The sequence below is a fragment of the Petromyzon marinus genome, chromosome 29 (assembly GCF_048934315.1).
Source record: "Petromyzon marinus isolate PM22_M1 ecotype Great Lakes invasive population chromosome 29, UKy_Petmar_22M1.pri1.0, whole genome shotgun sequence".
Taxonomy (NCBI): domain Eukaryota; kingdom Metazoa; phylum Chordata; class Hyperoartia; order Petromyzontiformes; family Petromyzontidae; genus Petromyzon; species Petromyzon marinus.
Window position 1 is genome coordinate 8,343,533 of NC_133695.1, and position 19,771 is coordinate 8,363,303.

A 19,771-nucleotide genomic window follows, 5' to 3' on the forward strand; every position below is an offset into this window, starting at 1 on the left:
ACAACACAACAAGTATTGGCTTCGTTGTAGAGAATACAAGAGTGACACAGATCACTCTTGCACATGAGGCTATTCTGGTCTCTTTAGTTCTCACCTAGTTCAACTAAATCTACTTGATAAGCAACTACATAGATAAGGTGACAATGAATTTTACTGTGTGTCCGATTGACATCCCTGTCTCACTGCCAGTAATAGACACGTGTTCCACTGTTTGTTGTGTGGGGAGTGTTGGTGAGGTGCGTGTGGTGTCTCTGTCATCGCAGCCACACCACGTGAGGTCTTCTCGGTACTGAAGTCGCTCGGGTTTTCCTCATTCCGGCCTGGGCAGGAGGCGATCATCATGCGCATTCTGTCTGGTGAGACCCCCACCACCACCGCCCCCCATGGAGACCTCCTCTCCCTAATTGACATGATCCAGCGTTGGCACATTCGCCGCATGTTGCAGAGCTTCGCGGTTTGAATCCGGAAGGCCGCCCTGGTTATTACTGCAGGGTGTAGTAACTATAAGATACTTCCTGTTTCTCTGTGTCCCCATGTTATTCCCATCTCCCCATCTCCCCATGTCATGCCTGTCTCGTTGTGTCCCTGCCTCCCCGCATCCTCGTGTCACATCTCCTCTCATCTCCCTACATCTCCATATCCCTATGCAGGCCTTTCCAGTCTTGTGGTGCTCTCCACTGGTGCAGGGAAGTCCCTCTGCTACCAGCTGCCGGCGCTGATGTACGCACGCCGCTCGGCCTGCATCACCCTGGTCATCTCCCCGCTCGTGTCGCTGATGGATGACCAGGTGATGATCGGGCGGGCCTGACCGTGTCCTCACAGCTGCTGCATCCCCTCCGTGATTGGTTCCCCTCCGTGCCCTCGGCCTCAGTGCTGTGACACTACCTCGGGGGGGGGGGGGGGGGTTGTGCTGGCGAGGCGTGGCATTGTACTGTACTGGCACAATACTCGGCAGTCCACTTTATAATAATCATCTCTTTGCATTTACATGATGCCTTGGCTACTCAAAGCGCCTTGCATCACATCTTGTCTGAAACGTTTGAAGGAGGTGCCCAGCGGCAGCTGCCCTTTTGTGGCACAAGGTGACTCGGCACCGGCTTACGAGTGGGCATTCGTTTTCCAGTAGGGGGTGGTAATTGCTAATTTTCCCAATTGAGTAATTTGTGGGTAATTTGCAAGAATTGGCAAACTTGTACTGTGATGTGGCACACAATAGCCTAGTTTTTTCAAATGAAGTCACTAGATCTTTAACGTTTGTAGTGAAGCAGTGTTTTACGATTACTCGACACTGCCATATTTGAGCGGTGCACCTTAACGATCAGCAACTGGTGCTACCATTGATTTATTACCGTTGGGCCGTGTGGCCACTGCCCCGTTGAATGTCGCGGTTTGTGCTGCTGTTCTGCGTGTCAGGTGTCGGGACTGCCTCCAGGGTTGAAGGCCGCCTGCATTCACTCGAACATGACCAAAGCACAGCGCATCAGTGTCATCGCGAAGGTAGGGGCGATGGCATCGACTGCCCTGCCCCGCGGGTTCTTGCTGTGTCCCTTGAATTCGGAGCCCTCCTGACATCTATGCACCCTGACCTCCGTTGCCTCTGCTGCGGCATCTGTAGTTTGAAGCTTATTCTGTGTATCCAGGTACTACACCATCAAGAGATCAGGATGAGTCTCATTTGCAAGACTGACCAGAGTCACCTCAAATACCATTAACAAAAAAAACATAAAACAAACTACAGCAATGGACCAAATAGAAATTGGCGCAAAAACAAACTCGTTGCCGAAAGGATGCGGTGCTCTTAATGCCGCAGCTAGCTGCACACACTGGCCCCAGAAACTTTACATCAGTTGTAGATCACTGTCACGCATGGCTTGGGAGCCGATGTCCACCCAACAGTATAAATGGGCACTCAAAAAATAGTCAAGCGGCAGGCCGGGTATGGTGGGGTAAAGTGTTGGTACGTCCACCTCTTCCAAGATGACCGATGGAGGCCCTTTTGGCGGCAGTGGCACGAGCTAGAAATTGCAGGGGCTCTGGACCTTTACTACGCAATAAGAAAACTAAATGTAGGAATTTCATGTCGCATGAGCAGCGTCGTTCATGCAGATTGCATCTCACAATCGCTGAGTAGGAACCACAGACAAGCCTGAAGCCTGCCAGGTGGTGAGCTGGCACCAGACACTGCTCTGCAGTTCTCTATATATTAAGATGTTTGTACATGTAGGGAAAACCGGAGCACATCGAGAACACTCATGCATGCGAGGAGGCAAAACTCTATCTCATACAGAAGGGACAGATGATCCGAGTCCACACTTGCTGGACTGCATTTTGCTGCCGAGCTAGGGTATTGCACCTCTATGCCCATGGAAAAAGAGTTTTGCAAAATTAGTTATTTGTCCGATCCACCGTCCCTCCACAGTGCTGGATTACAGGCATGCATAGCCACCACTGCCTGGCACACAAACGGCGCGCGTGTGTGCCGCAGGTGAAGGAGGGAGCGGTGCACGCGCTCCTCTTGTCCCCCGAGGCGCTGGTGGGGGGGCGTGGCGGCGCGGGATTGACGTGCCTGCCCCCCGTGCACCAGCTGCCTCCCATTGCCTTCGCCTGCATCGACGAGGCGCACTGCCTCTTTGAGTGGTCGCACAACTTCCGGCCCTCCTACCTGCGCCTGTGCAAGGTGAACGCTGAGTCCTGGTGCTGTCTGGAAGGAGTCGGGTGCATCTGTGCATCCGTGTCCTATCGATAGGAGTATTTGTATGCTATCTAGATTTGAAGTTTTCGTGACTGCAGGGATCCCATGCTCTTTGGTTCTTTCGGTAAAGTCACGTGGGTATAAAAATATGATAAATTAAATCACAACGTTTCCACTGCAACACAAGCAATCCAAGCAATCATCATCAGGTGGGACAACCACAGCAATTAGGCGTGTTACCTATATTACCTCTTACCACGGCAACTCTCTCTCCCACTTCAGCAAAAAAATTATTGCTGTGGTTTTCCTACCTGATGATGATTGCTTGTGTTGCAATCGAAACGTCGTGATTTAATTCATTTTATTTTTATATCTACGTGACTTTACCGAAAGAACCAAAGAGTATGTGTGTGCTGTCTGTAGTTTGTATGTTTGTTTCTGTCTGTAGGTATCATGTATCTGTGTACAGGTGTCAGGTGTATCTGTGCGCTTGACTGTAGGTGTACCTGCGTGCTGTCTGTAGGTATGTCTTTGTATCTGTGTACAATTGTCAGGTGTATCTTTGTGCTGACTCTAGGTGCTAAGAGACCAGATGGGCATTCGTTGCATGCTGGGCCTCACGGCTACGGCGACCCAGAGCACGGTCGCTCAGATCTCGCGACACATCGGCATCACAGGAGACGGAGCGGCCGTGCGAGTGGTCGACGTTCCCCCGAACCTGCTGCTCACGATCTCCTGCGACCCAGACCGTGACCGCGTAAGATTTGCTAAATATGCGCCAGATTAGCCAGAGTCTTCATGAAACGATTACATAATTGTGTCGGTGATGTGCTGTAATTTAGGTGTGTTAATTTATTATGCATTTCCATGTCAGCTGCTGCTGCCATTAACAGCTCTGAATATAACCAGTACAGCACTTTGTAATATCCAGCACTGACCGATTAACTCGAGTGAATTGGTCAGTCACCTCCTTGTCACTCTTCTACCACCACTAATACCACCGACTCATCTAATCTACACTGTGTTCAACTACCACCACATTGCAGGTTACAACAGCACATTCAGCCACTCCCTCGCACACCCACCCATTCACCCCACTGCAGGTCACCTACGCTTATCTTTCTGCTTATCCCCCCCCCCTCCCCCCCACTGCTGCACTTGGGAATTTCCTCGCATTGTTTTTTTCCCAAACACTTACAATAACCTCGGTCATTTGAAGTAACGCGTTGCCCATTTATCTATTACAGCTTTGATATTTGTTGCTGGCCACTTGACAACTTGGGCCTTTGGGCCTGTGCACAGCGAGTGCATTAACAGAGTAAAATGAAGCCCATGCCGCTGTTGCTTGTCCGCAGGCGCTTGTCGAGCTCCTAAAGAGCCCACGGTTTGAGAACCTGGAGTCCATCATTGTTTACTGCACGCGGAGGGAGGAGACGGCGCGCATTGCCGCTCTGCTCAGGACCAGTCTGCAAGACTTCTCCACTTCGCTTGCGCCCGCCGCCGATGTCGAGTCCAAGTCGGGGGCGACCAGTGGCAAGCGAAAGCAGAAGGGTGCGGTGTGTGGAGAGGGCGTGTGCGTCGCGTCTGGTGGTGGTGCGTGCCTTTTTGGCGATGTGAAAGGAGGTATCGTTATTATTCCTCTTGTTTGCCCAGGAGAGCCTCGCTGAGCCTCGTGACTTTTTAAGGTGGTTCCTGCCAAATGTTGATCGTTGGGAGCGACGATTGCTGTGTGTTGCCCAAATAAAGTAATTTGAAAGTGATGTTTTTTTTTATATTTGGACCATGACGCTGGCACGAAAACAGCTTACGTTTTTCAAATTATGTCACGGGAACTTTGACGTCTCCTGTAAGGCAGACGGCGGATATTTGATAAGGTTAATATGCCCACATAATTAACCGAGTGTTAGATATATATGTCAGTGTCTAATGTTGCAAGGAAAATAGAGGGCAGTGTTTAGTCCCAGAACAGAAACCAACAAGACAGTTGGTGTAGGGGTATAGTTGTCTTCAGCAGGAGACCAGGACTAACTCCAGAATTAGAGGAGAGACCGCATATCTAAGCAGATGATTTGTCTCCTCAAATCTGTCCCTCAAGATAAAAAATTAAAGTATTTTGTACACATCCCATCGCAGAGAGGGTCCTTGCCAAAAGCATCTGTCAGTTTACCATAATTGATTCAGGAAACTATACAAATGATTACTTCGTCTAATGTATCGATTGCGTGTTGTGACCTTTGTGATGCATGGACCTCTGATGAGAGCTCACCTTTATCTCGCCGCTGGGATGCTGCAGCCTCTGCCAAGGTGTCCCGGTGGTCTGCAGAGTCGTACCATGCGGGCATGACGGCCGCCGAGAGGAAGGCAGTCCAGACACGTTTCATGCGAGGTGCCCTGCGCATCGTGGTGGCCACCGTCGCCTTTGGAATGGGGCTGGACAAGGCTGACGTGCGGGCCATCGTGCATTACAACATGCCCAAGAGCTTCGAGAGCTACGTGCAGGAGATCGGAAGGGCAGGCCGTGACGGCGAGCCGGCCCACTGCCACATGTTCCTCGATTCGGAGGTACCGCGACTCGGCAACAACAGAACACTCTTCAGCGATTTCCTCCTCAAACGAGACGGTGCGCTGGGCCACGTCACTGCCTGATGTTCAAGTGGAATGTCACGTGCAAATACCAGGGAGCGGCACTTGTTGGATCATTGTGTTGAGTTCGTAATGGGACAGGACAGGGCATTCAGGGAATTTGAATGTTTTTACTTTTTCATGTTCAGTGCGTACAAAAAACTGTCGCGGGTTCCTGGACGCAGATTTGACTTTTGGAATTCCATCCTTTCATCTCTTTTCCCAAGCTCTAATAACTTGGCTCAATTCAAGAAAAAACGTGAACTCTTAGTGATTACAACTTTAATAGTGCTGCTCGTTTCTGTTTGCCTGCCATTTTGGGCCTGTGCTCTGAAACTGTAAAAGAAAGCCCCAATGGCAGAGATGTTGCTGAAGAAAACAATGGGATTCATTGCCTGATTTGCGCAGTGCATTGGGTGTCGGTCTCGCGAGCTGCCTGCGCCACGGAGCGGATTGTGCTTCCTGTGAACTAACTCTTCATTCCACTGCAGGCCAGAGACCTGCAGGAGCTGCGCCGACACATCTACGCCAACACCATTGATAGGATCACCGTGAAGAAGCTCCTGCAGAAGGTGTTTCCTGCCTGCAAGTGCAGGGAGCTGCACCTTTGCAGACAACGGCTGGAGGTGAAGTATAATAACTCGGCACGTGGCCCAGCATTAGCGCGTTTGCCGTTTGTTGCAGAGGCTCGCGGTTCTTATCTGGAAGCTCGTCCCGGTTAATAGCGCAGTGGCGTGGTATTAACCGTAAAATACTAAGCATCGTCTACTCTACTGACGGTTGGACGTTAAACATCCCAGTAAAAATTTGCTCCTTTTTAAAAAAAATTGGGAAGTGTAACAATCGTCACCTCCTCCTGGGAAAACTTGGCAGGACTGTCTTGAAAAAGATTCTTGAGGCCCGGAGGCTTTCTGGATAACTGAGCTTAATAATCACGAGGGTTCCCAGTCACGTACACTCGAGTTGTAACTCAAGTACGGTTTCCTGACTTACTGGCATGACTTGGAAGCTTGCTTGCGACATTTACCATTACTGAATATGGAATTGGTTGGTGTGTTCAATAAATGTGCAGGGCTCTCTTGGTTATAGGAGTTGAATATGGCATGCTGGTTAGCACGCCGCACTATGGATTCGGTGACCTGAGTTTCATTCCGAGCCACGGGTGAGCATCATTGGCGATTGCACTGACCAATGTGGTGAAGTATGGTCAATAACCCCCCACGACCAACATCCAGCAGTGCGCTGTACATTACGGTTTCCACCGAAACGTGTCAACTGTGCGCTTAGTGTTGTGTTGCTGTGGGGCGTGTGTGCTGCAGACGGAGGAGGAGTTTGGTTACGTGCGTGATGACGAGATGGCAGATATCCCCGACCCCGTATCGGATACCGCCACGGCCGAGTGTTCTCACGTCGCCGAGGAATCCAGCGAGCAGGAGTCGGTTGAGAATCCGTGCTCCGACGACATCATGTCAGCAAGGGAGGCCGCGGATAAACCATTTCCGCAAGAGGATGGTGCGTCAGAAAAGGTGACCGATTCCCAACGTAGAGCGTCACCCGGTCCTCAGGGCGGAACCCACGAGGACCCTACTTTGCAAGCGACGGGACTTGGCGATGCTTTTGCCACGGGTGGCGGTGACGATTCAGCTCATCTCTCTCGGCCCTTGGATTATCGCTGGAATGGAAACGATGGAAACAGGGAAGAGCGAGAGACTTGGGTCCCAAGGCTGTGCAAGGGCCACGAAAGGGCAATCCCCATTGAATCCAACGTGGAGGCCCTGGACGTGATAGAAGAAGGTGATGTTTTATTCCTCGACCAGCGAGTCACACAGCATTGATTGTGTGTTATTCACACGTCATTTTGTTCGATTCACACAGCATTTTGGCGGCACTTTGGCGCAGTGGTAGTGCTCTTGCCTCGCAACAAAATGGGACCTGGGTTTGATTCCTGACCTGGGTACCTTTTGTGTGGTTTTCTACCCCTGTTCTGCATGGATTTCCTCTGGGTTCTCTGATTTACTACCATAGCAAAAAAATACACAATGTGTCCGGTATTGGCCAAAATCTCAATGCTGAAAAAATAATCTGCAAATTACTCGATTGGGATTACGCTTCCTAAGAAAACTTGGCAGGACTGTCCTGAAAAAGAATTAAACAAGTGTTGTAGCAATAATAATTAGCGAGTGTTCTTCATAATTTGGATGCGTTCACGCCGCCGTTCTGTGGCTCGCAGGCATCGAGACTCTGCTGTGCTACCTGGAGCTGCACCCGCGGCGCTGGGTGGAGTGCCTGCACCCGACCATGGCCACCTGCCGCATTCGCTGCTACGCGGGGCCCGCGCAGCTCCGCCAAATCGCAAAGAGGTGACGTGCGCAAAAGTCAGAGGGGTCACTCTGAGAACCGGCCGGGTTTTTGTTTCCCGTTTGCAGCCATAAGCCCGTGGTAGAAAAAACACATTCCTATGGTGCGACGAGTCTCTCTTTAGGACAACGAGCACAAAGCGGTGCTCGTTTTATCGATCCCAGATGGATGATGGGCAGAGTCAACCCCCAAGCAGGGTTTGAAATCGTAACCTTCCCATTGCGAGCCACTTGCTCTGCCACTGAACCACCTGACTGGTTTGATTGGTGTAAAAGCAAACGATTCAGGTGTCTTCATGCGTTGAGAGTAAGGGGCGTGTATTTATTCCGTCTTGGCAGCTGTTTGCCGGTGGCCGTGGTGATTGCCCGCGAGCGCTTGAAGGGGCAGAGCTTTGAGGGTCGGAGCGAGCTGGAGTTCGACGTGGTGGAGCTGTGCGATAGCATGGCCTGGGAGCTGTATGCCGTCAAGAGGGACCTGTTGCAGCTGCAGTGGCAGAAGGAGCCCCGAGGGGGTAGGTCACGTTCCTACGTAAAGCAGCGCTGCGCACGATTTTGTAACCTTTGATAGACTGCAACATGAAGCAGTCGGGGTGTTTGGTGATCCAGCACTCACTGATTCACTCCTCCAGTCACTCGCTCCCCGGCGGTCAGTCGCCTCATTATGTTCTCAATCTTCCCAAACTAAAACAAAACTAAACACTTTACATTTTAGCAGGTAAGGCCCACTTGAGCTATGTAGCTCTTTTTCAGGAGCGACCTGGCCACAAATGAGAGCCCAATGAAGTGGCTTATCATGTGGAAATTTATAGCAGCCAAATACTCTAAACTCATGTTTCTACATGTGGAGGGAAAAACCGGAGGAACATGCAAACTCCAAATATACAGGGGTCGGGATCGAACCCACAACCTCCTGTATACCAGGCGAGGTAGTTAACATCTCACCATCGCGGCACTCCAAGGTGGTTACTGTTTCATGGTTACCATGGTTACTGTTTTCAAGAACTTCACTCGTTGATTCCGCCACCCATGCTGTACATCTTAAGAGTTCCCTCGCATCATCTCTTTTCGTAAGCTCTTACAATAACCTTTCTCAAATACATAAAGGTGTTAAATCTTACCTATTGCAACTTTGACAGTGCCGTTTGTTCTTGGCCACTTGATATTTTGGACCTTTCCACCTGTGAGCAATTGTGTTAAAAAATATATAATGGTGATTGTTGGCTAGGGGGAGGCCTTCATCCAACAGTGGATTGATCATGGCTGATTTTGACGATGATTAGTGTACGCTATATTCGAGATTAATCGTAGAACTTTTGCTGGTGCTGTTTTGTTGTTGGCCTCCTTGGCATTTTGGCCACTTGGGCCTGTAGCCGGTGACTGTTAATCGAAAAATAAAACCCTAGCGCAGGCAGAGCACTCGCAGTTTTGGCAAACGCCTGCAACGGTGGCCTCGGAGGGCAGTAACGCAGCGGTGGCGTGCGTGCATGGAGCACAGGGGCGGCGACCAAGAGCTCCGTGCTGGTGGAGTTCCACGAGCTGGCGTTCCGCTTCCGCTCCCCGGGGGACCTGCGTGACGAGGAGCACGACGAGCTGTGCACCGCGCTTCACGGCCGCGTGCTCGCGCAGGAGCGTGTCGAGCTCCACCAGCTGCGCTGCTGCTTCTCGGCCTTCCAGAGGTACCGCCAGGGAGCGGATGGCGGCCGACCGTGTAACCCCTTTGCTCCGTCTCATTTACGTCGTTTCGGCGTCGTCGCGATCGGGCGCGATCAGTCCACCCGCTGGACGTGGCCCTCACCGAGCCGCTGCCGCCTCTGGCGACGTTGCGATGTAACGATCTGTGAGCCGCGCCTCGGGTCGGGTGCCCGTGGGTGACCCGCTAAGGGTTAGGGTGCGCTGCCCATATAGCGAACAATAAGAACCAGAGAAACTGTGCAGTGCTACGTTTCAAACAAGAATGGGGAAAACAAAACATGTTCACCTAAGCTTTCGTGAAGAAATTCTGTTTAGGATATTAGCTATGTAACAGCTACTATGTGGAGGATTAGCAGAGTAAATAATGTGTTTTTTTTTTTATATGTCATTGCTTCATCACTACGACAATAATAGCATCCAAACTTTAGACATCAATTGTTGACATTTTCGTTGTGGATTCCGGTCCGGTCGGATTTTGGTCAGGCTGCGGGTAAGATGGTGTTGAAGTGGGTTGCGGGGCCGTGTCGGGTCGCGAGTCCAAAAAGTCAGGACCGAGCAGGACTCTAAAAACAATCCCTCTGCCGTTATCGATTTACTCACATGGAGAATTGCTTGATGGAAGAAGGGTGTCCAGGATGTGTATTGACACGTACATAGGAAACATGTAAAGATGCACATATAAACATATCATCTCTGTCCCTTATGCGGGTCACGGTCATTTGCTGCTCAAATAAGCGTCAGGGCACTGCTCATCTGTTTATAGTCCTGACCCAGCTGTAGAAATACCGCATTCCCATGTCAGGGACGAAATCTATCCATAGCGTAACCGCTGTTTCATTCCCCACAAAGCGGTACCTATTTTATTGACCCTGGGGGGGACGATGGTCCGAGTCAACCCCCAACACGGATTTGAACCGATTGCGAGCCGCTCGCTGTACCGCTGAGTCACCACCTGGCCGGATAACGTACAGAGAGTCCCCGACTTACGATGGTCCCCGACTTACGATATTTGGATCTTACGATGGCGATTAGCGATACGGCAAAATTGTAAAAGATTTTTAATTTCGCGCGGCAGGCAAACGCAGTAGCATTACGAGGTACGATACTGTAACTTTAGCATCGCCATCCTCCTCTTCCGACAACTAAGTTAATGTAGCCATCAACAACCTAACATCGTTCAAGTATGCAGACGACGGACAGAATCTTGGTGAGTACAGTAGAATATGATACGTTACAATACGTTCAATGCATGTATGATACATATAGCTTTAGCGATTTCATTTTAGGGTTGCCACGATACGATTCGTACGTTTAATGCATGTTAAAAGTTTTTTTTAAAGCAGATAGGATTGTTTCCTGAAAAACACTTTTTCTTAAATTGCAGTTCATATCGGTAGGCTAAGAATTTACCTTGTTTTTTTACTTTACATTTTACTGTGCAATACAGCATTGTAATTAATAAACACATACAGTATATAGTTTATACAGTACGGTACTGTAAATTGCTCTGTTTTAAAAAATGATCACCGTTCTTTAAGGCTCCTGGGTAGGCTAGGGCCATCTTCGACTTACGATATTTTTGACTTACGATGGGGTCGTCGTAACGCATCTGCATCGTAAGTAGAGGACTACCCTGTACACGGTTTATTCTTATACAGTGGACATCGCACTCGGTCAAACATGTCATAGACTCTCACTACTGTGCAGCTGTTAACTTGCGACTTGTATGAAATACGTTTTATGGTTATTTTGCCACCCACCCTTGCGAAGTGGACGGTGGTATCGAAAAATCAATGGATAACGCAACGTCTCTCTTCCTGTCTGTCTCGCCACGTTCAACAAAACACAAGTATTTCTTGCATATCCCATTGGCCGCGCGACTTTCTGGGAGTGCATCATTTCAACAGCATTGGTTCAACACAAGCAACGTTCTGGACGGGTTTCGACATTCAGTGTCTCATCAGCAGAGTCCGCCTTGCTTGAATGCTGGTGAACCGCCTGATGATTATAGGCGAAGGCCATCTCTATTCAATATGGGGTCCTAGTTTGGTACAAAACGATACAATACACAACATAAAATAATCGTTGGCATCGCTGTCAACACGGTAGGGTTCGTGATTACGTGGTTGAACATAAAGCGGCACCGATAGTTAGAACTGGACTTCGGGGATACGGTTGCTTTGGCCATGGCCTGTTCCGGTGTGACTGAGCATTTTCCCGGTGAATCTTGCTCTTGTGCCGTTCGTGGCAACCGCCCGGTGTGACTCTCTCTCTCCATGTTCAGTTTGGCCTTCGAAGCATGCGGCCACTGTGTGGATGGCTCCGGTTTGGTGGAGCGGAGTGAGCAACTGAAGCGAGTGCTCAAGAGCTACTTTGACGAGCACTGGGATTTGGAGAGCAGCACAACATCCGGTGCAGGCGCAGCAGAGGAGGATCTCATCCCAAAATCGGTAAGAGGCTCTGGGCACGTGAACAGACGCACTGGCTGTAGAGGTCGCTCGCTCGCTCGCTCGCTAATGCCGCTACTGGTGGCAGGACCTCCGCAAGAGGGAGCTCAAAAGGTTAATCCGGTGTAATCTTCAACGATAAACGAGATGGATTTGAAGAGTTGGCATACCCCAGACTTTACTGCACTACAAACCGACCTGCCGGTGAGCTCGCTGTGGGTGGACGGAGAGGGCGGAGGGGATTTAAGAAACTTGCGCTATTGTTTCGACTGCCGTGCTGGAAGAAGGAACCGGTGACCTCCAAATCATATTCTACAGAGATCTCACAAACCTTGACCTCAACGCAGTTTATACCGGTTTAACACGTAGGCTTTCGCGACCAATATTATTCATAATAAAGGTTTTTGGGTTATATCGCGTTATTTATAAATGTGTAGTAACCCTCCACCACCCGACACGGCCAATCAGCAAAAAAAAAAGTGTCACGTTGACAAAAGACAAATAATTCACTACTTCAGCCCACCGGTGTGTTGAAGAGTGAATCCACAACATTTACAGTTTGAGTACTGTGACGTTTCGCTGGTAAATACATCCAGCATCATCGGGCAATTCGCCAGAATGGTAAAGCACTCGCTTGCTCCCGGTTTTAAATAGAGCAGCAGGGTGATGTCATCATTTAACTCATATCAGGTGCAGTGATTTGAGGCGGAGGGGGGGGTATTGTAATTATATAATCGGTTAGTAATCAGTCAATGGTTATGATTAGTAATGAGTTGTAGATTAGTAATTAGTTGTAATGTGTGTTAGTGATTATATGCTATGTTAGTAATTCGTTAATTAGTATGTGTTTCCCCTATAAGGAATTGTAATGTACATTCATATTCTTAGCTCCCTCGGCAAAGTCACGCTGAAGGGAAACAACAAAACAACAAATATATATTTTATTATTTTATTTCTCCCCCCCAACGCGACTCCACTGAAAGAGCCAAGAACATGAATTACTGCAGTCACGAAAGCTTTAAATCAAAATGTAATGTGTATTATTTAATAATACGCTTCCAGGCCGCACTAAGCCTGTAGTTGTCAGAGCGATTAAAGTTATTTTTATTCCTCTCAATTTCAATGGATTCTCTAATTAGTCTTTGCCAGTAATAATTAGTTTTACACAACACTGCAACATTATCAAAATTAATTGAGTGTCTTTGTTGACAAGCATGTTCTGCCACTGCCGACAGTTGTGTTTGAGATAATTTAATATTTCTCTGATGTTCTTTTAGTCTTACGCTGATGTTACGTCTCATCTGTCCAATATAGCATCTGCCACATAAACAATTAATCCGATATACACCTTCTGTTGATAATTTAGGTAATGTGTCTTTAGTGCAAGGTACTAGTTTTTGAATTTTGTGTACTGTACCAAATCTTACTGTAATGTTTTGCTTTTGCAAAACACGGGCTAATTTGTCAGTTACTCCTGAGATATATGGAATTTTTATTGTTTTAACAATCTGATCGCTTTCAGCAGTATTGCTTTGCGATCGTGATTTGGCATTCAGTGCTCTGTTAATTTTAGCATTATTGTAGCCATTCTGTCGTAGTGCGTCTTTAACGTGTTTGATCTCTCTCACTAGACTCTCACCATCAGACACTGTTTTAGCCCGATGTATGAGCGTCTTGATAAGAGAGGATTTCTGAGCTGGATGATGATGTGAATCTGCATTCAGATAGGCATCAGTGTGCGTTTGCTTTCTGTAAACGCTGTGTGTTATTTTACCGTTTAGGCCATGTCCAAGCAAAATATCTAGGAATGGGAGTGTGTTATTCACCTCCATTTCCATGGTGAACTGAATGGCCGGGTTTTGTGCATTGAGATGATTTAGAAAATCATTAAGTGTATCTTTACCATGTGGCCAGACAACCAAAGTGTCATCCACATATCTAAACCAAAAGGATGGTTTTAATGTGCTCGTGGCAAGTGCTCTTATTTCAAAGTTTTCCATGTACAAATTTGCTATAGCAGTTTATACCACCGCTGTACATGATGAGTGCTCATCTCGTGATTGTTTCGTGTTGTGCTATTGTCGTTTTGGTTGACTCACATTGGTCGTGATAGCCTATGTATGGAATTGGAGTTTTGAATTGAACTCGGACCCACGTGTAACAGAGAGGGGGGGGGGGGCTTGCTTGTGAACATCTCGCAGTTCGGCAGCATTTAAGCAAGCCTGGCTCTGCGAATGAGGCAAATAAATATCGAAACCGTTTCAGAGTTTGCTTGTGGTGAACCAATGCTGCTAAATGTATGCACTCCCAGTGGGCCGTGTGGCTGATGGTATGAGTACAAAAACAACAACTTTATATTTTTACATGAGAGACAATTATGGGAAAGGAGGGGGAAATTGTCTGCGTATTTCTTTTGTACTGATATCCTCGACAATGACACCAAGGGTTACTTTGTGAGAAATGTGAGATCGCCAGACATTTTAAGTTTGCACAACGAAAGCGATACGCGGTGATTTGTTCTGCAGGTGAAGGAGCAGGTCAGCAGGGATATCATCACCTTTTTATGTCTGCATCATGACCGAAACTTCTCTGCCCGTGCCATCGCTCGCATCTTCCACGGCATCGGTACGGTCGGGGTGATCACGATCCAGCACTCACCGTTTCACTCGCTGGCAGTCAGTCAGTCATCCCCTTATCATTCTTCTATTGCTACTGCCACAGTTACTGTTTTCGTAAACTACACTCTTTCATTCCTCCATCCGTGATGAAGACTTTTTCTACCAGACCGAATGTCCTGTCTAATCCACACTGTTCAACCACCACACTGCAGGTCACAACAACTCACTCGCCCACCCACCGCACTGCAGGTCACCTCTTTGCTCTTTCTGCTCTTCTCTTACTCTGCTCCTCTATAGTATTATCTCTCCTCCTCTATGTTAAGAGGCTCTTATCCTCTATGTTAAGAGGCTCTCATACCAACGTCGTTCAATTCTAGAAACCTCCCACTCTTATTGCAACTTTGATCTCAAAACAATAACATCACAACCACCTTCACTCACCACCAACGCCAGAAATATTACCACCACCACTCACCACCATCACACTGAACACCATCACACGCAACACCATATTCCACTCACCACTAAACCGTTAACATCACCATTCTGTGACCATAATCACTTTATTATATCAACATTCCAAGGCCCCAAAACATGAAGCGGCCAGAAATAAACCAACAACATTTATGGCAATGTTGGTGATGGTAATGCTTTGGTGATAGTGGTGAATGGCGATGGTGGCAAGTGACACTTGCTGATGCTGCTGCTGCTGCTGCACAGGGAGTCCCGCGTATCCTGCCAAGGTGTGGGGCCGAGACCGCCGCTTCTGGAGGAGCCACCTCGACGTCGACTTCTATTTCGTCATGGAGGTCGCCAAGCGGGAGATCCTGCGGCTCCGCTAAGCCAACGAGCGCTGCTGCTCACGGCGCTCCGCGTCTCTCTCTCTCTCTGCGCATCTCTTGATCTCTCTCTCTCCATCAGCGAGCGCCCGGCACGCGGGGGGTGGGGTCATGGCGTTACTTGCCCAGCGCCTCGGGGGCGAGGGGGGGTGGGGGGCACGTGGGTTTTCGGCGCAAGGAGCTGCTCACGGGGAGCGGGGGTGCTAGGCGAGGGGGTGTGCCTGGGGGTCGTTACACACGAGGGAGGGGGACACCCAGAGGTGGGGATTTAGGGGGCAAAGTTCACATCAAGCTGGTACTTCTGCAAGTAGCTTAACACGGCAATGTGCTCTATGCATAGTTTAACACGTTAGCTTTCACGAGCAATATCCATAAATGTGTTTTTGTGTTGTAAATGTGTCCGAATATAAATGAATGCTGTCATTTATATGACTAGATTAACCCCTCTCTGATAGACTCACAGTGATGACATCACCATCAGGCGAGTCGCCTGATGAAGCGAAACGTCGTCCTTGAATTGTAAATGTTGTGGGTTTACTCTCCAACACACCGGTGTGTTTAAGTAGTAGCTAATTAGCACGTTTTGTTTACGTGGCAGACCTTATTCATTGGCTGTCGGGTGGTGGCGGGGTTTAATGACCCATTTATATTTACGCGATCTAACGCAAAAGAGAACCCTTTATTATGGACTCCATGTATAGTTTTCAATAACCGAGAAACATGACCTGTATTGTGATTGTAAGTTTGCAAATAGAATTTTCATTTTAAAAATGTCGTTCAAAGAGGTTTTTTTTTGTTGCACAAATGAGCACTGTTCATCTCGAGTTCCCAGCCGTGAGCCAGCGGTGTAAACACTGCCTTCATATCGTGGGGGTGAGCACTGGCGGAGCCCGTGGGGGGTGGGGTGGCACGTGCCCCCCCCCAATGATTGGGATTTATTAGCAATAAATCGGCATTTTGCGACCCCCACTGCCACTGTGTAAGCATATTATTACGTGCCAGGGACTCTATGAGATGATAGGACAATAGTCCGAGCCCATAATTGGCAATAAGTAACGACAAAGCAGTTATAAGCGACTCACAGAATTGTGCGCAGTTGCGTCTACAGAGTCCACGACTTCCCTGAAGGCATCAACACCTTCAGCGAGCGCGATGCCGATCACACAACGCGGTTCCAATTCGACCCTCGGTCGATGGCTGCGTCATCGCCGCACACGCGTCGAATAAAAAGCAATGGACAAGTCCTTACTAACAACTCCTTACTTATTACTAACAACTCCTTACTAACAACTCCTTACCAACAACTCCTTACTAACAACTCTTTACTTACTAACAACTCCTTACTTACTAACAACTCCTTACTAACAACTCCTTACTTACTAACAACTCCTTACTAACAACTCCTTACTAACAGCTCTTTACTTACTAACAACTCCTTACTAACAACTCCTTACTAACAACTCTTTACTTACTGACAACGCCTTACTAACAAGTCCTTACTTACTAACAACTCCCTGCTTACTAACAACTCCCTACTAACAACTCCTTACTTACTAACAACTCCTTACTTACTAACAACTCCTTGCTTACTAACAACTCCTTACTTACTAACAACTCCCTACTAACAACTCCTTACTCACTAACAACTCCTTACTTACTAACAACTCCTTACTTACTAACAACTCCTTACTAACAACTACTTACAAGTCCTTACTAACAACTCCTTGCTTACTAACAACTCCTTACTCACTAACAACTCTTTACTTACTAACAACTCTCTAATAACAACTCCTTACTTACTAACAACTCCTTACTTACTAACAACTCCTTACTCACTAACAACTCCTTACTTACTAACAACTCCTTACTTACTAACAACTCCCTACTAACTCCTTACTTACTAAACTCCTTACTCACTAACAACTCCTTACTTACTAACAACTCCTTACTTACTTGTCTTTACTTACTAACAACTCCTTACTCATGAACAACTCCTTACTTACTAACAACTCCTTACTAACAACGCCTTACTAACAACTCTTTACTTACCAACAACTCCTTACTTACTAACAACGCCTCACTAACAACTCCTTACTTACTAACAACTCCTTGCTTACTAACAAGTCCTTACTTACTAAACTCCTTACTTACTAACAACTCCTTACTAACAACTCCTTACTAACAAGTCCTTACTTACTAACAACTCCCTGCTAACAACTCCTTACTAACTAACAACTCCTTACTTACTAACAACTCCTTACTCACTAACAACTCCTTACCTACTAACAACTCCTTACTTACTAACAATGCCTTACTATCAACTCTTTACTTACTAACAACTTCTTGCTTACTAACAAGTCCTTACTTACCAACAACGCCTTACTATCACCTCCTTACTCACTAACAACTCCTTGCTTACTAACAACTCCTTACTTACTAACAATGCCTTACTATCAACTCCTTACCTATTAACACCTTCTTGCTTACTAACAACTCCTTACTTACTAACAAGTCCTTACTTACGAACAACTCCTTACTAACAACTCCTTACTCACTAACAACCTCTTACTTACTAAAAACTCCTTACTAACAACTCCTTACTTACTAACAACTCCTTACTTACTAACAACTCCTTACCCGCTAATAAGTCCTCACTAACAACTCCTTACTAACAACGCCTTACTATCAACTCTTCACTTACTAACAACTTCTTGCTTACTAACAACTCCTTACTTACTAACAAGTCCTCACTAACAACTCCTTACTAACAACTCCTTACTAACAACTCCTTACTAACAACTCCTTACTTACTAACAACTTACTTACTAACAACTCCTTACCCGCTAACAAGTCCTCGCTAACAACTCCTTACTAACAACTCCTTACTAACAACTCCTTACTTACTAACAACTCCTTACTATCAACTCTTTACTTACTAACAACTTCTTGCTTACTAACAAGTCCTTACCTACTAACAAGTCCTTACTTACTAACAAGTCCTTACTAACAACTCCTTACTAACAACTCCTTACTAACAACTCCTCCATCATTTTTCATTGCTGGAGGGGTTGCCCCCCCCCCCCACCTGAAAATCCTGGCTCCGCCATTGGGGGTGAGTTATTGCGTCACAACATCCAGCTTGAGGAGGCCCTCATCATCCAGCAGTGGATTGATCGTCGTTGTAGGTGCAATGAGAATATTGCAATGGACGGGACGCGTGTGCAGGGTGGAGGAGGGTACCGAGACGGAGGCCCGAAGGAGAGTCGAATGATGGTGACCTCGAAGATAATGGTAATGATGATGCTCGTGCGAACGATCCGTGATCGGTGGTGACTTCACAACAACTGCAGTACCTTATTTGTATTGTTTTAAAGCACGGTTGTTAAGCACAGACCCAAAGCCCAAAAATGTCAAGCGGCCAGCAACAAACAGCACTGTCAAGGTTGAAATAGATGAAGAGTGAAACGCATTTCTTGAGTTGAGCGAGGGTATATTGTTATATAAGAGCCTGGAATTGATGGGAGGAGATAATTCCCAAGTGGAGTAGTGAGAAGGAAGAAGTCGAAAGATAAGTGAGGTGACCTGCAGTGTGGTTAGTGGGCAAGTGTTGTGACCTGCTGTATGGGGCCGTCCATAAATGACGTCACGCACCTAGGGAGAGGGGGGGGGGTCAGACATTTGTGACGATGTGTGACGAGGGGGGGGGGGGGTGAGAAATGTGACGTCACATCAAAATGCGCAACTTTAAATAAATATAGACAACACGTTTTACTTAATTAAATAGACTTTTTAATAAATGTTTTCTCCTACAACATCAGAGTACAGCGCCACATTAAATACGCACTACAATGACAATAGTTTAAAGCGATTTGAAGCATTTTTTTGGGGGGGGCAGAGCTTTGTGACGTCATATTTAAGGGGGGGGTCTGACTTTTTGTGACGCCGTGTGACGAGGGGAGGGGGGGGGGTTAAAAATCGTCCAAAATCGCTTGACGTCATTTATGGACGACCCCTTTGTTGCTGCTTTAAACAGAGTGTGGATGCGACGCGACAGCCAGTCCGGTGCACCGAGTCCTCAACACGGGTGAAGGAATTAATGAGTGAAGTTTACGGCGACGGTAACCATGGTAGTAGCGATAGAAGAATGACAAGGAGGTGACTGACCGTCAATGGCGAGTGAATCATTGGGCGCGTGAATTTCAATGAAGCTCATTGCCTCGCGTTGAACGGCGTGGTAGGAAGCGATGGTGACATACGGTGACCTTGACCTGACACGTGGAAGTTCGAGGTTCAACGTCCCGAGTTGGAGGCGGCGAGGAGGAAGACGACAGGGACACCGTGAGCTCGCGTCACGTGGGTCCCGTCGGGGAGCTGCCACCTCTGGTGCCGTGTGAGATCGAGACGGAGCAGACTTGGGGTGATGTTCATGAAGTTGCAAAGTGAACATCACTGCAAGTCTTAACCGCCTCATCCTCATGGCCCTGTGCCTCGCGTCACTCGGCCT

General features: G+C 47.6%; 1 protein-coding gene across 1 annotated transcript in view; it reads left to right on the forward strand.

Moving 5' to 3' along the window:
- RECQL4 (RecQ like helicase 4) overlaps nucleotides 1–15,403 on the forward strand; it is a 29,752-nt gene extending 14,349 nt beyond the window's left edge. Inside the window, exons 11-25 of the mRNA XM_032962677.2 lie at nucleotides 264–356; nucleotides 651–787; nucleotides 1,414–1,497; nucleotides 2,486–2,677; nucleotides 3,270–3,449; nucleotides 4,048–4,243; nucleotides 4,986–5,254; nucleotides 5,806–5,940; nucleotides 6,634–7,108; nucleotides 7,545–7,674; nucleotides 8,011–8,183; nucleotides 9,167–9,347; nucleotides 11,648–11,813; nucleotides 14,336–14,435; nucleotides 15,149–15,403. Coding sequence (XP_032818568.2) covers nucleotides 264–356; nucleotides 651–787; nucleotides 1,414–1,497; nucleotides 2,486–2,677; nucleotides 3,270–3,449; nucleotides 4,048–4,243; nucleotides 4,986–5,254; nucleotides 5,806–5,940; nucleotides 6,634–7,108; nucleotides 7,545–7,674; nucleotides 8,011–8,183; nucleotides 9,167–9,347; nucleotides 11,648–11,813; nucleotides 14,336–14,435; nucleotides 15,149–15,270 — 2,633 coding nt within the window. The 3' untranslated portion in view covers nucleotides 15,271–15,403. The remainder of the gene's footprint in view (nucleotides 1–263; nucleotides 357–650; nucleotides 788–1,413; nucleotides 1,498–2,485; nucleotides 2,678–3,269; nucleotides 3,450–4,047; nucleotides 4,244–4,985; nucleotides 5,255–5,805; nucleotides 5,941–6,633; nucleotides 7,109–7,544; nucleotides 7,675–8,010; nucleotides 8,184–9,166; nucleotides 9,348–11,647; nucleotides 11,814–14,335; nucleotides 14,436–15,148) is intronic.
- The last annotated feature ends 4,368 nt before the right edge of the window (nucleotides 15,404–19,771 follow it).